The following is a 15,365-nucleotide window of genomic DNA, read 5'->3' as shown; positions in this document are numbered from 1 at the left end:
ACTGCCTCTCAAATCGCCTTTTCAGTGTCTCCCATAAATCTCGACGCTAAAGAAATCCTGTTGTTTACTATTTATTATTTTTTTCAGCCTGCATCTAAGTTTGACATAATGTCAAAAGATCAAAGTGAAAAACCTATTTCGAAAAAAACAAGACCACCATACCGTATATTTTACATGTATCACTTTACTTGAACCGGGTTTGGATTTACAGCCTGCAAATGTATTGTTTTGGTTCAGTCCCACAGCTCTCATCGACCTTGTGTCCAACAGCAGCAGGCAGCTGTTTTCAGCGAAAAATGAAGCATGCCGTTAGTTTATGGCTTGGTAGCTGCTTGGCTAAATCCAGGGAGCATTTTAAGAGCGGAGCCACCAGCGTCAAGTTGAACTGCATTTCCATTTGTTGCAATAAAAGGTTAAAAATATATGAAGAGAGTGTTCCTGACGGAAAGCTCTGATAAACCTATTGAGTGCTATACCAGCACCAAACAGCAGACATACAAAGTTAGTAACTAGCTGGTGTACATACAGTTGTGGATCATTTAGCAGCTAAGCAGCCAGAAATGTCTCACAAGACATGGTGGGCAGCAAAGAAATTAGCTAAAATGAGAGAGAAATTGACATTTGGATACAAACATGACTTAAAATGAATGATAATGTTGCTCTGTTGTCTGCAGTCAGCATGCTAAAATGGTTGTCGGAACAACCTAAAGATATGTCAATGTTGTGTTCTCAGCTTGTTGCACTGCTCCCAAACAGGGGCGCCGCCAGGGAATTTGGGCCCTATAACAATATATCACATTGGGCCCCACCATCACAGGCCAGACCCCACGGCAGACATAAATACGTGGATGGGCATTTGATTTGTGATCATGCTGATTGTACAATTGTAAGTACGCCCTCCTCATCCATACGTAGCAAATGTGTTTCTGAATTTTCACTGGTCCTGAAACAACATAGGTAAGGAGTCATTGACAGTTAACATAGCATTTTTAGCGGCTCAGTGGTAACTCGGTTTTCTGGGGCTCTGCTGAGATGTGGACCAGCAGATTGATACAGAATGAGCTGCTGACTGAGTTCACTCTGAGCAGCAAGTTGTTAAGAGGTTCTGAAAAGTCCAGCAAAAAAGTAACCAAGTTGGCAACACTATTTGTTCATGAGTTTATGTGCGTGCCCCACAGTAAAAGTGTCGGAAACAGAGACAGCTCAGCTCGCCTTCAAAGTAAAAGTTGTGCATTTTGAAACGTGTTTGCTCCAGCGATCAATTGTATAGATATATGTAGTAAATGATTGTATAGATAAATACAAATAATAAAGAACGCATTAGTTTTATTAGTCCATTGTAAATAAAATATTATAATAATGATGATGATATAATTTTCTATTGGATAATAAACCCTACTCTTCCAATATTTGTAAGGCCCCTGTCAGTCACAGGCCCTTTGAATCATCCTAATTTAACTCCCCGTCTGCACCCCTGCTCCCATCTGCAAAAAAAATAAATTCTGAAAAAGCAGCTTGCAGAACAATTTCACTACTAAAGTGTCCTATTTTAAAGTAATATATTGAGTTGCATGCTTTTACTATATGTGATATGAATAGTTTTTCCTTCATGATATATATACAAAGCATGTAATTAAAGTTAATTTTCTTAATCTTTTATCAGCAGGGTTTTGTTTTTTCTTGGCGAAAGAAAATGCCAAGAAAAAATAGTATCTCATATAGGAGAGGTACATTTCTGGACAGCAAACGTTTTATTATCTAGTGGTTGATTAAAGCACATGACAGCCGTGTACCAATATAACACCAAAACTCTATGCCTCGGTTGCTGCTACAGTGCGTCTCACTGAAGAGGAAGTTGAACCAAAGCGGCCTCATGTGTGACCTCACATATAATACAGTGCAGCAGAGGGCTTGGGAGATTTATGTTCCACATCCTCTCGTTAAATAAGCAGAGGGCCCCCCGAAACAACATCTGCATGCAATCTCGACTAACCCTCCCACCAGCCCCGCCATGGCAGCCAGGCTCTGCTCCCGGTTCCCCCCCCTGTCAAAGCATCAGGGGTCACGACCTCCATGTACAAAGCATGGATACGGATTATGGTGGAAAAGAGAACCACAGATCATACATGTCAGAGGCCATGATGAAATTTCCATGCTGCTCCCAGGAAATGGGTTAATCTTTCTAATCAGGTCAAAGGTCACACACATCGATGGAAACGGGGACCATGACTGGAACTTCATATTTAATATTATCCATTGAGATGACCTTTCAAAAGAAACTGGGCAAAAATAAAGTAAACAAACAAAAACTTTGAGAAAAAGTACATCTGAGCCGAATCATGTCTCCAGACATGAAGAAAGACTGTTTACTTTGAGAAGTGTTCAACGTGAGGCTTTTCTTCTCCATTCTAATGTCTTGTTGAAAATGCACGACAGTCGGCATGCGCTGGTTGCAGGAAGCCAACTCATCACGTGGCCAGATTAGATGATAACTGCACCGTTCGCAAAATCATCACAGCTTTCTCTTAGAAGGAACGAAAGGAAAGGTTGAGTCCCACTTGAACATGTACAGTTACAATACATTTCAGCAGTTTTGCCCTCAGTTCATTTTTTCAAGTAGTCACAATTTACAATTTACATGAGTTTCTACTCTTGTATTTCTTATATTCTGCTCCCCCCATGAATGTTAATTGGGAAGACAAAAAATGTGATATTTTGTTGACACAATTAACCGTTGTGTGACAATGTGATCTTTATAAAGATGGGTGTTATGGTGTTTTAAAGATGGATCCGTTGTTGTTTTTATGATTTCATCCACAGCACTTGTTTAAGTCTTCTTGTGTCATGTCAACATGTCATAAGATTTGACTATATGACAACTGAGTGAACTTCGTTCTGTGATGTGGTTGAAAACCCTGGAAAAAAAGTAAGTAAGTGGACCCTTGAGTCGAGAACAGTTATTTGGAAGGTCAAGAATAGTCTTTTTATGCTTTCATTACATTTCCCCGTTTTCTAGCCAGACATATTTAGTATCTTTGGAAACTTTGGGATACCCACAACAATTTCAGAGCAGAGGATGCAGTATTTAAAAGTACTAAGGAGGAAAGTAATTACCAGGCAAATAGCATGGTCACTTAGTGCAACAAGAATATGCATCACTCCCTAGATCACCAATATTACACGCAACCTCCATCAAACTGTGTGATGCTAACTGCCCCGAAGGTCTTCCCGTTACTGTGTAGTGTCATATACTTAAAGAGCAAACTGAGAATCAGAACTGAGAGCAAAAAAAAAGTTTTGCATCCAAACCCTGAGAGATTGTCGTGTCTACAAAGGCTGCATGGTGCTGCGGCCTCCAGTAGATGGAGTAGTTTTGTTGGAAGACAGTGGGACTCGTTCAGTCAGTCAATGCTCTGAAGGGAGAGTCCCGCACTCTCACAGCTTCTAAATATGAGAATACACCGTGGTCTCTGGCCGTCTGTTATATACTTAATATTTGAGACACGATGCTGACTAATGCTGATAAGGCTGTCAGTCACAAATACCGAGCGAGTCCGCTTGGCCCAACAATGTGTTCATCAAGTGTTTTCTGTGGTGGACAGTATTCAGCGCTTTGATGCATCCGGTCGACAATTACAAAGCGCACCAAAAAAGTCTAGAAGAGTCTGTGTAGCCTACATGTGCGCCTGCAGCAGAAGTCCACGCGCAGGCATAACTGATATGGCATTTGTCGAACCACTTTCACTTCTTGACCAACAAGCCAGTTTACTGTGAACAGACTGACACGTGTCTTCACTGTGCATCGTTTCTAATATATTAGCAATATTACAGCTGAATCATGAGACATCAGAAATGTGTATTTCACACATGCTGGTGTAAGCGACTGCAGGTGACGGAGCAGTCTTAAAACTGATTGCAAAGCTTGATGAAACTGTAGGCTATTTACGTATATACTCTTCTTTGAATTTGGTTACGGCATAATTTTTTCTGCAGATGTTCAGTGAGCCGACCAAATGGAAAAATCATCAGAATCCATGTCACCTGATAGGTTTTTCAGAAACGTGGTGTAATTTGGAACTTTTTCGGGAAATTAAATTACACAATTGAGCGACGGTTTCCCATTTGCATTTCTGCTCGGCGCAACACCACCACATAAAAGAAACTCCTGGAGGGTGAAAGATTTATTCTTAAGTAATGTGGAGGTGAGATAAAAATCAAACTCATTATCCTCGCTCGCACTGATGTGCTTCTGTCGTGGACGCGCAGCTTTGTATTGAAGCAACAGGCGATAAAGCGCACTGGAAGAGGAGAGCTGAAAATTAATGCTAAAAATATCTTCCCTCCAGCTCCGCCGGACACAAACTCTAACAACCACTTGTTATTTTGTCACATTGCAGCATCGTGCACGTGGATACCTTTACGCGCGGCGGCGGTGGTGTGAATGCTTGAGAAGAGGTTGATGCAAGAGGAAAGAGGGCGGTCAAAGTGTGACGGTAAACAGAGTGCCTTGCTCTGACAACGGTTTCACTCCCAGCGCCTATTCGACTGCGCCTCGCACGTGGAAGGTATTGTTAGTCCAGGGCACAGCTCCCACCACCCGCATGCTTGAAAAGACCTCCGCGCACTTGATGCCCGCTTTGGTGATGCCATGCCCCGCAACCACAGCGGAGACGAAGGCGGCACCGGGCTCTGGATGAGGACATCGCCGGGTAACCGTACCGAAGGCTACGGCTTGAAAGATGTTGAGGCTGGACGAAAGATGATGAACAACGCGGGAGACGGTTTGCTGTCAGCAGGTGCTGCCGGGTCGGAGAGCCTGAGGGGGAAGCAGGGAGCCCGGCTGAGCCTCCTGGGGAAGCCGCTCATATACAGCGCGCAGAGCGGCCGGAGAAACGTGCACTACCGGCGGATCCAAAACTACCTGTACAACGTGCTGGAGAGACCGAGAGCCTGGGCGTTCATCTACCATGCCTTTGTGTAAGTTTATTGTCATCATTTGCATGTCGGGTAGTCTGTTAAACTCTGGAGTCGCACACCTGTTGATGTTGTTCCACCCACTCTGCAGGAACTTGTTTCGCACGGAAACACTGAAAATGACACAAATGCAGCCTGGGTTTATCTAACAGTAAGATCGCTGCGTGAATCCTGTTTCACATATGTTTTTACACATCACTTTGTCACTTTTTTGGCCGACATGTTGGCTGACATGTGACTGGTGATAAAACGGTAGGTGTCATGAATGCACAGCTCATCTTTAACAATATAGGCCTATGTTACTGGATGAGCACCCCTTCACCACAGGGGCTTCACAGCTTGCATAGAAAATCCCCACTGTGCTGTTTGAATGAACCCATTGAAATCCATGTGCCGTGATGCAAAGATATCCGAACTGCACATTATGTCCCTTGATGACTGTACAGGAGTCTTTGTTTTTGCAGTGGATCTTAAATTGTATGTTGAACACACTCAACTCTGGGTTTAGTGCAATTGCAGTTTCACTAGATTATGAATATGTTGTAGTAAACATCAAAGACTGGTGTTTTCTTCATTGGCTTCTGCATAAATAAAGTAACTTTCACATCTAACACTAAAACAACTGAACTCAGGGTCTGTTTGCTCCTGAAGTTTAAGAATCAAGAACATTTTCAGCCTTCTGTCTGCTCTCCATCATTCTTGCAGCTGCATTTCATTTCCCGCGTGCAACTTGTGTTTGTGGCACCATGACTGTCTCTGAGAGGAAGGAAGTTGAAACACATGGCGACTGTAGACTAGAGCACCATCTTTTCTGGTGTGTGGGTGTGGGTTAATGTGTGTGTCTGTGCACTAGGAGGAGTGGTTGGAAAGAGTGATGGTGTGCTGCTTGAGCTATTGCACTTAATCAGTTTCATGAGTAACATACTCATGAAGCTGATGACTTGATATTGAAAGCATCATTGAAGAAGCAGCTTGTATAAAATGAACAACACCACGTGTGTGTGCCTGACACGTGTGCTACTGTAATCCACTGTTGCAAAACGTGCACCTCTTTACAGGCAGATTCATACTAGAGACGCAGTCACTGTGGCACAGCCAAATTAATAGTGAAAAGTGGAAGTGCTGGAAGGTTAGTGATGTAACTACAGTAGCCGGCAAGCTAATGGCTAAACACACAAGCAAGTCAAGAAAAAGCTAGCGCTGGTCTGAGCTTCTTTTTATTTACCCTGCACTGTCTACTCCCTCTGGCTTTTAGCTCTCAGGATTGTACATCTTTTTAATTCAATACCGTTTTTTTCAGGGGGACAATATGTTTATTCCTTTTAATTTAAAAGACTTATTTGGACTATTGACTGTCTAAAAACTGTCTCTTTAATGGAGCAGTTAATACTCCAGCAGAGCAGGCTTAGTGCTACATAAAAGTGGATGGCACAACAAAGCAATTAAGCTGCATGGCATCCTTCAGTCTTGACTTCCGGCTCTGTCTTAACAGTGCCGACTAAGGTCAAGAGTTTAGGGTGACTCAGGGCTATTGGTCAACAGTGATAATTTGTGTGTCAAAGTTCCACAAAGTTGCATTCCACGCAGAGATATGGACACATTTATTCAACTCTTGTGAGTGAATCCACTGATTGCAGTAATTCCGATTGACCGTACAACAACATTGAGCTATTTTTAAATGCTGTACTATGTGGAATGTGTGACTGGGCATTATATTATTATATATATATATGGATATCCTTTAAATTAACTTTTTACACAACGTCCTAGCTGTTAAAGATAATATATAGTCTCTCCTTTGTATTTTACTGTCGTGTCATAATTCCGTACACAGGAGGATTACTTTTTTTGGGTGTGAAAGTGTTTCGGACATCAATTCAGTCCCAGTCCTTTATGAGGCGAAGAGGTTTTGCAATGATGTCAATGAGCACCATAGGGGTCAACCAGTTCAATGATGACCTCCCTTATCCTCTGTTATTAGGGCCATCATAGAGACACCATTGCAGCTCCACTTTGGTCTACACCTTTGCTTAAATGTTGAGTCAAAAAGGCTAATTTACATACCTTATGAAAGTGTTGACTCACGCACACCCACAAGCGTCCTCAGACTTGCACTAATTTTCTCTTCACATGAGCGCTCATGAACGTTAGGAATTCACGGATGGGTGGCTGGCAATTTGGTGAATGATTTGTCTTCCATTCCTGTGGCAGCGAGCTTGAACTGGAGCAATGGTGGTACTGAACTCCCACTCAGGCCTTCGCTCTCTCTCCTGTGATGAATGCTGCTGTGGTCAGTGGTCTTGAAAGTTTCACTGGTCTGATGATATGACAATTGTTGCAGTTGAGAGTCTCACTGTCATTGTTTGCAACAATAGAATAAGATGATATCCAGGGCCAGCTGATGGTGAAGCTAGTTGCGGTTTAAATTTTTGGGACAGAAGATGTCGCACGTGTACAGATTGTAATGCCCTCTGAGGCAAATCTGTGATTTTGGGCAATACAAAATCAATTGAATTGAATTGAATTTACTGCAATAAAAAAACATCACATTTATCAATGTTTCTTTTGGTGCACTCAATAACTGCTGTTTACCAGCCAGTTTGCACAAAGGAAGGAACAAATTGAAATTGACTGGAATTCAGAAAAGTAACTATACCCCACAGTAGTGCAAGCCTTATCTCTTCAAGGCCCAAGGGGATGTTTTGTTTTGTCTCTTTACATTTTAACCACGTAAGTCTTTAACATACATAGGTGGTTTTAAAATGTTTAAAAACCTACTAATATGAGAATAGATGTGCTGTGTGTTAGGGACTCCAATGGAAGGGTGCTGCCATTGGGTTGCCTTGTTTGGTGATACCCCCAAAGTTAACTGCAGTCCCTGACCGGCTGTTCCCTGACACATTTTCAATTCTGAATAGAAAAATGACTACTGTGACGTTTTCAGAATTTTGGCATCGGAGGTAGGCTGGCAGTTAGTGAGATAAACTTAATACAGTGTAATTAAAAGTACAGTAGTTTTGTGATTTCTGAACATTAAAAAGCATATGTATGCATTGATTTATTGTTACACCAAGGTTTTTAGAACATAATCTAGTCTGCTGCTGTACTTACTGTTTTTAGTGTACAAGCTAGAATCAGAATACAAACATAGGTAAAAGATCCTTAAACCTGCAACGACTTTCGAGTTTTTTGGCCACTTAATGGCAGCAGAAACAAGTTGTGAAAGCAGTATTGGCATATAATCACCTTTTAGGTTGATATGTCAAACCTTGGGTCCTGTGTGTATCCACCTGAGGAATGTGAACCCAATATTCACCCTCTCTTAGCTTAGTTTGTTTTAGTCTCTACCAAATCCTGAGGGAAATATCTGGCTCTTAACCCGCTAGTTGCAAAATGTGTTTGTGCTGAGTTGGCAGTTTTTAGAGCTTTTTCGATGACAACACAGATGCTTTTTGAAGCTAAAAACAATGCTATGAGAGTAATGGTAGTGGACCAAAACTGTAAAGTTGTGGCCCAGACAGCTAAACAATGAGCTGAAAGTTTTATGGTTATCCCACAGTACCCAGATCAAGTTTGTGATTAGCTGGTGAACATAGGGGATTATTTAGCAGCTAAAGTGAGTGTTTTTTCAAATGAGCTGGAGAAGACCAAAACAGACCTAAAAAGAGAGTGAATATTGGATTTGTTACGTGGCCAGAAACACAACTCCAAATGAATCCTGCTCTGCTTTACCGTAAAAATTACTGTAAATATGCAACTTTTTGCTAACTCATTCGTCATATCAACTCTAGAGATGATAATATAGTTTGTTTTGTGTTTACATATTGTTTCCCCCACCCCAAGTGGCTAAAAAAACGATTAATACAGCTCTAAACTATGACTGTAATCCATATGTAAACCAAGGCTTGTTCATATTTCTTGCCAACATGTATTGATTCCATTTATGTGATATGTATGCTTTGTCCACAGGTGTATGTTTACATGTTTTTTAAATTGCCCAAATGTATTTTTATTCTCATCAATATGGGTAGAGTTAATTCCAATATACGGCACATGGCAGGCCAGCATCAGCTGATATGTTAAGCACACATGCTGGTACATAACTTTGGATTCAGTGCTGGTACATAACGTGACATAACATGATCATCATATTCTGGAGTCTTATTTTGTGTATAGTACACTTTGAATATGTCATTATCTAGGGACAGTACTCTAAAACAGGTTTATGGCCGGACACATTTAATAATCCTCAAATATAATCCTCTTTTATACCTCCATGTCCATCGCCCTTTTTTATCAACTGTATCTCATAAATCAGTTAATTAATCAAAGCTTCTGTAGTAAAAAAGTCTCCATGTGGTGAAAATGCAATATTGTCATTTCTTCCTCATGAGGATCATGTGAATGATACTAAATTGGCCCAGCTGTTGTGCCTGGACAGCTGAAGCGCCGTTTGGATAACTCACAGAAGTTCAATTTCACCATCCACTGCTTTCAGGAGGCAATAAAAAAACGCTCTTTTCCTTCCTTATCTACCTTGTCTGAGCCGACACATTAGGAACAGGTCAGAGGAGCAAATACGCTCACGAGCTTGGCCTCGCAGCATCCAGTTATCCTCTGTTTGACATGCCCGCACAGCATATCCTCATTGGCTTTGATGCTCAAAGAGATATTTCACCTTCAACTGTGTTTGCCTTTCTAACACAAATGCCTCCAGGTGAAGTTACTTCTTGAAAGTTTTAACATAAGGGATTTACAACATCAGGATCAATTTTGACGTGTATGTTAGCTGTATGGTTATTATTTGATTTTTCGAAACACAAGCCAGCAGGAAATGCAATGTTAGCATTTAAGAAGGACTACAGAGATACTGCCGCCCCATTTGACCCTGTAACCTTTTATTCTATGCATTGATAGCTAAATAAATGCAAATATCTTGCTCAGGTGTGCACTGTATCTTCTCTGCTGTTGCATTTTCCTATATACTGTATCGCTATGGCAAACATATATTTTTATCCTTTCCCAATGTGTGACAGCAGCAGGACTGAGCCAGTCTTTGTGCTGAGTTGAGTTGTGCCTGGGGTCCCAGCCTGCCCTCCTTCCTGCCTGCACACACACATACACAGTGCTGCCATTCATCTCACCTCTGGATTAACAAGCTCTTATCCTTGCAAGTATGTTCGGGGGCAGGCAAATGCGGGAGGAAAAGGTGTTCCTTCACCTCAGGTTTCTGAACTGGCACGCTGAACTACCGGAGTGGTGACATGAACTCGCTGCTCTCACTTGTTAAATAACTATCAGTCGCTTTATTGTTAGGAATACTTGAATTTATAGGCTGCAGTAAAGGATGCTGGCACGTCCTAAAAGCTGTTTGGTAGACATTGTTGGGTATTTGAAGCCAACAGACACAATAAAATGTTCAGTAGACATCTGAATGACTCATGACACTGCTCGGAATCTCAGTGCTGTTATGTATTATATTTGAAACTATCGTTTATAGTCCAGCCATTGACATTCTGTCACTTTGAAATATCTGTTTTCACTGTAAATCCTGTCTTCATTATCTCTGTGAGAAGCGTATGCCCTCTGGTGTGGTAGAAGTCTCAGTACTGAATTTAGAAAGCCCTCTGTGTAGGTGCTGGCGTCTATATACATGGCTATTTTCCATTCACCTAGCGATGTTCTTAACCTGTGTGAAACACAAGGGCTTTTTGTGTCAGCACACAGTCGGGGCCCATACTTTCGTCTTTTGAGAGTGTGACTCAAAGAAAAGAGAAGCTTCTTATGAACAGCGAGAGTTTACGAAGAGAAACTGTCTGGTTTGATCAGCACATTAAAGACATAAAGCAGTGGTGTGATGTCTTTGTCCAAATGGTGGTTGCTTGACACTGTGTCAGTGAAAGGGGGGCCAGCAAGAAGCTGTGTCAAGATGGTCATGGGTGTTGCATACATGTGGTGTAAATTTGTCAGTGACTGCTTTATAAGAGGAAGTGGAAGTCTGGTTCAGATGTGGAAGGGCAGTATTTGTCCGTTTAATGTAACTGGTTTCTATAGTGTATGCATTTAGTTATGGTTATGTGATGCTTTAAGTCAATATGTGTTTAGGCATGTCTTCAATTATTTTGGTTTCCATATGTTATTCCCTTAGCTGCAATGTATATTTTACACTACTGATTTCCAGCATACCATCATTTTTAGAGATGAAGTTCCTGCATTTCAGTTGTTTTTTAGATCCATCGCTTTTCTCACATGAACGATTGTGACTCGATGCAGAAAACTCAATAATCTGAAATTTAAAACTCAATTCTCAAAGTTATGATCGTCTGTAACAATTCTGATATGGTTCCTTACTTACTTTTCAGCTCAATCAGAACAAATAACTCACAACGGGTCTTCTTGTTGGTGATTATTTTCATTATTTGAAACATGAACAAATTAAGTTCCAATCTTGATGTAAGTGATTAAAACCAACCGATCACATGCATTTATTGGATGGATGGATGGATGGATATGCAAATCACTTTGCAAGTTTGAATCCAATCAGAGGACAGTCACAGCTCATTGGGCTCGCCTGCTGTAGGGTCATGTTTCAGTCTTGCGTTTACTCAGAGGGAGTTCCCCTCGCTTTGCTTTCAGAGATGTCCTTTCTGTAAACACAAAGACAAGGCCTTGGTACAGTACAAGCCTGTACACATGCATTGTGGGCATTGTGCTTCAGCTAAGAGAAACATAATTGACCTAAACAGCACCTGTTTGCCTCCTTTGACAGGCTGCTGCGCATCAGTGCCTCCCACAGCAAGATGGCAAGGAGTTTATTCACTTGTATTAAATACAAATGCTCATTTTCACAGCTTTATATTCACATTTTCCTCCAAATCTTGAATGCCCAGATGCCTACTTGATAGTGTAGACACATTTTTGTCTCCAACAAGTCCCATGACGAACCAGTGGGCATCAAAACTGGTTGCAGCATTCTCCCAGTGCTGGGAGTTTTTTTTTTTTTTTTTTTCACCTGGCTCACTGCCTAATATGGAGGTTTTGTGGCTTGTTGTCCCAGCAAGTCCTTTTACAGTTTGTTGAGATGTGTTTTGCCACACAGAGTGCAATCATCTCATTCAATCATACCATTTCTCCTTATTGACTCTCTTTTCTCTCACCCCTTCATATTTACTGCAATGCCTCCTCCAGATATTTCACGTCATTCTTGGCAGTCCTCTCATCGAGTCTTCTTTCTCTCCCAAGAAAAGTTTCATCCGTACATCTCTGCAGAGTCTTTAACACCTCTTCCCTCTTGTTTTCCCTTCATCTCTCTCCCCCTGTGGCCTGTGCAGACAGTGCCGCTTGTTTGCATTTCCATCAACATTGTGCTTATGTTAGCACTGTGGCAGAAGCTAGTCTGTAAAACAAAGAGAGTAGCAAAATGTGCGCTCTAACCTCTCTTCGTAGCCTTTTTCTAATTGTTGTTTAAGTCTTTCCTCGTGTCTGAGCCTTAATCACAAATGTGCTGGCAGATGCTTGCCTGGAGGGAAGAGATACGGAGGGAGTCAGGCCGCTTGACTAATTTGGAAATCTGAGTGTTGTAGTTCATCAGATATGGAGTGTTACACAGGCAGATTGAGGCCTAATAACTGGGTTTATCTGATGACCGCTGAGGTGCTTCAGAAGACCCCCAAGTAAAACTCGCACCTACACAACCAGCCAGCCTCCTAATATGTTTTTGTGCAAGCAACAGCAGCAATCCCTCAAAGCGTCTGAGAAATCCTGAAGTATAATATTACATTTTGAGTGCTTTCATGTTACTATAACAATTGATGCTGCCATCTTGAGATTGCTAAACACTAGGGGAAAAAAAATACATCTTGTGAGTGTTACAATAAGAAATTGATCAAATAAATCAGAGAGCGCTCCTGCCTTTTGTGTGCATATCTGTCATCCACTGATGGTGCCGGCCCTACTGGCCATGCTGTCACTGCTGTTTCACCGTGGCAAGCTCATTATGGCTGATACAAGCCATGCGCTAGCCACTGCTACGATACTATATTTAGACATGCAGCAACCAGTTTAATGTTCGTGGGTCCGTGGGCCTGTCATGTCCCTGTGGGAACAACACAGCTACCCCTGGACACCCCTTACCGCACCAATCTGATACCTGATGTAGGTCTTCAGGTCTATTAATTTAACATTGCGTGTGTTTCTGGGTTTCAACTTTCTGTGATTTGAGTTATTATTTGGAAGCAAAATGTGACCATTCCCACTTTTATATCCTGTGTCTATTTTGCATAGAGTAAAACTCAATCAAACACATATATCACCACATTGTAAAGACGACACAACTTAAACTGATATTGCAGCTAACAATAAAAAGACCCGCAGTATCAAAAGGCACCCTTGGTCCAAAAATAGCACCACTGTGGCTTGTTCTAGTGTGACGTAGGCTGCGCACTACAGTAGTCATTATGTGAAGGGGTTGGGGGTTCTATGCAAGGACAAAGGATTTACCACCATCTACACTCACAGCCATTGTGAGCATGCATGCTGAATATTGGCCCTTACCGGGGTGGGGGTAGGGGCAGCACATCAGGGGGATACAGGTCCGGGCATTGCTCCAAGGCATTCTGCTTGGCACAAGCCTGATAACGCTGCCGTGTAGTTGGTGACATGCCAGAGGCCCTCTGACCTCCCTGTCTTACCCAGAGGGGCACCACTGCAGCTGGATAGCAGTGCTGACCCCAACTCACCGCCCCCACAACTCAGTGTGTAATAGACATTTTTCACAGCAGGAATTTTGTCACGTCATTGTTTTAAAAAGCTCAAAAGAAATTGATGACATTAACGATGGCTGAGTACCATTACGTGTCCCAGTAAGCTATTCCAGTAAGCCAGCATGCACAAAAAGTAGAATGCAGCTATAAATATTATTTAATACACCGGTGCTTTTCCTATTATGACATGTCACAATGTCGTCTGTTAAAAGCCCATGTGTGTCCACGCTAGGAAGAAGTGAAAATAAGAAGGTTAAAGGAAAATGGAGGCAGACAAACAATGAATGACTGAAAACGGAAAAGGGGGATGTTAAGACAGTTGAACCTTTTTCTGGTTTCTGTCTGCCTGTGATGCTGTCATTGCTTCCTGTTTCCTGTTGCATTACAGCACTTTTTCGAGAAATCTTTAGCTGTTTTCCAATATTGAATTTAATCCCAAATGCCCATCAAAGAAGCCTTTTTTCCTCCACTGTGACAACAAAATAGTCTCTTTGTGAGGCTTGTTTGCACAAAAACTCATGGGTTTGCCCCTCTTGTCCCCTCTTCTAGCCCCTTCTGCAAATACACTACAGCTCTGTGGCCTTTATTTCCCTCTCCTCTTTACTCTTGCTCCTCTAGTCTCAGACATACAAAAAAATAAATATCAGTCCTCTCCCTGTTACCCAATGTAGCGGTGAGCCCATACACATCCCCTCTGTTTGGAAACATAAAAAGCTCAGTGTGGGAACCTCCGTGAAGGGCAACCTCACTCAACTCCAAAACCAACAGCCAGCTTGGATAATACAGTATGTGTTTGTCGAGATCACCAGGTAATGCAGAGTACTCAGGTGGTCTCGAGATGTCTTGTCAAATTATCCTTTTGAAATCGGTCATTTTGTGATCTTCTGGGATTTTGCCATCGCCAGGTTAGTGTTTTATGACTCAAAGTCACAAGCGTCAGGGGTCAACTCATTTCTGAGTCTGAATTCTGTGAGAGGAAGCCATATTTTCTGGTCAACTACAATTTTTTCCCATAGTTATGCCCCCTCCCCCAGGCGTTTTGAACCAGTGAGAGTCTACAGAACTATGCCAAGGCTTACAGTCCCACATACACGACCCGTTTGTCTTTGAAAAAAAAAAAGACAAAATGTACTGGAAAATGGTCAGCAGGGTTTACAGGACTGAGGTTAAACTGCTGAGGTATGGATGAGCGCCGGGATGGTTTAAACCATTACATTTTTCTGTTAGCACTTTCTTGTAGCTCACTTGTCAGAACATATTAGTGGTGAGTTTGGCCCCGAGGTCACCTCAGGCAAAGTCTTCTGTCATCTAGATACAGAGTGTTGTGTGCGTGTGGGTTTTTTATTTCAGGAGGGGGGGTTGGGGGCTGAAGGAGCGCACATGCTGCTGACATAAAGAAGTCTTCATGTGCCTCCACTTTTTAAAACTTTTTTTAAGGCCTCTGGCAATCTGTGTGTGTGTGTGTGTGTGTGTGTGTGTGTGCGCAACGTGTTTCCATCAGTAGTGTTATGTCAGCTCCTACAGCTGCAGCAACTCTGCCTTTCTTAATGCTATTGTATGTACTGTATGTTATATTTGAAATGTGATGAGCACACATAATGTCGGCATCTATTGTAAAAGGAAACATCA

At 42.0% G+C, this 15,365-nt stretch overlaps 1 protein-coding gene across 1 annotated transcript in view; it reads left to right on the top strand.

The window, feature by feature from the left end:
• Window positions 1-4,648: 4,648 nt before the first annotated feature.
• Window positions 4,649-15,365, top strand: part of LOC306696419 (potassium voltage-gated channel subfamily KQT member 5-like) — a gene marked incomplete at both ends in the record, with an annotated part of 93,497 nt that continues 82,780 nt past the window's right edge. The window contains one exon of the mRNA XM_079160023.1: window positions 4,649-4,977. Within this exon, the coding sequence (XP_079016149.1) occupies window positions 4,649-4,977 (329 nt within the window). The remainder of the gene's footprint in view (window positions 4,978-15,365) is intronic.

Source organism: Pholis gunnellus (assembly GCF_910591455.1).
Source record: "Pholis gunnellus genome assembly, chromosome: 5".
NCBI lineage: Eukaryota > Metazoa > Chordata > Actinopteri > Perciformes > Pholidae > Pholis > Pholis gunnellus.
Note: the sequence above shows the minus strand (reverse complement) of the source record. Positions and strands in the feature narration are given on the sequence as shown.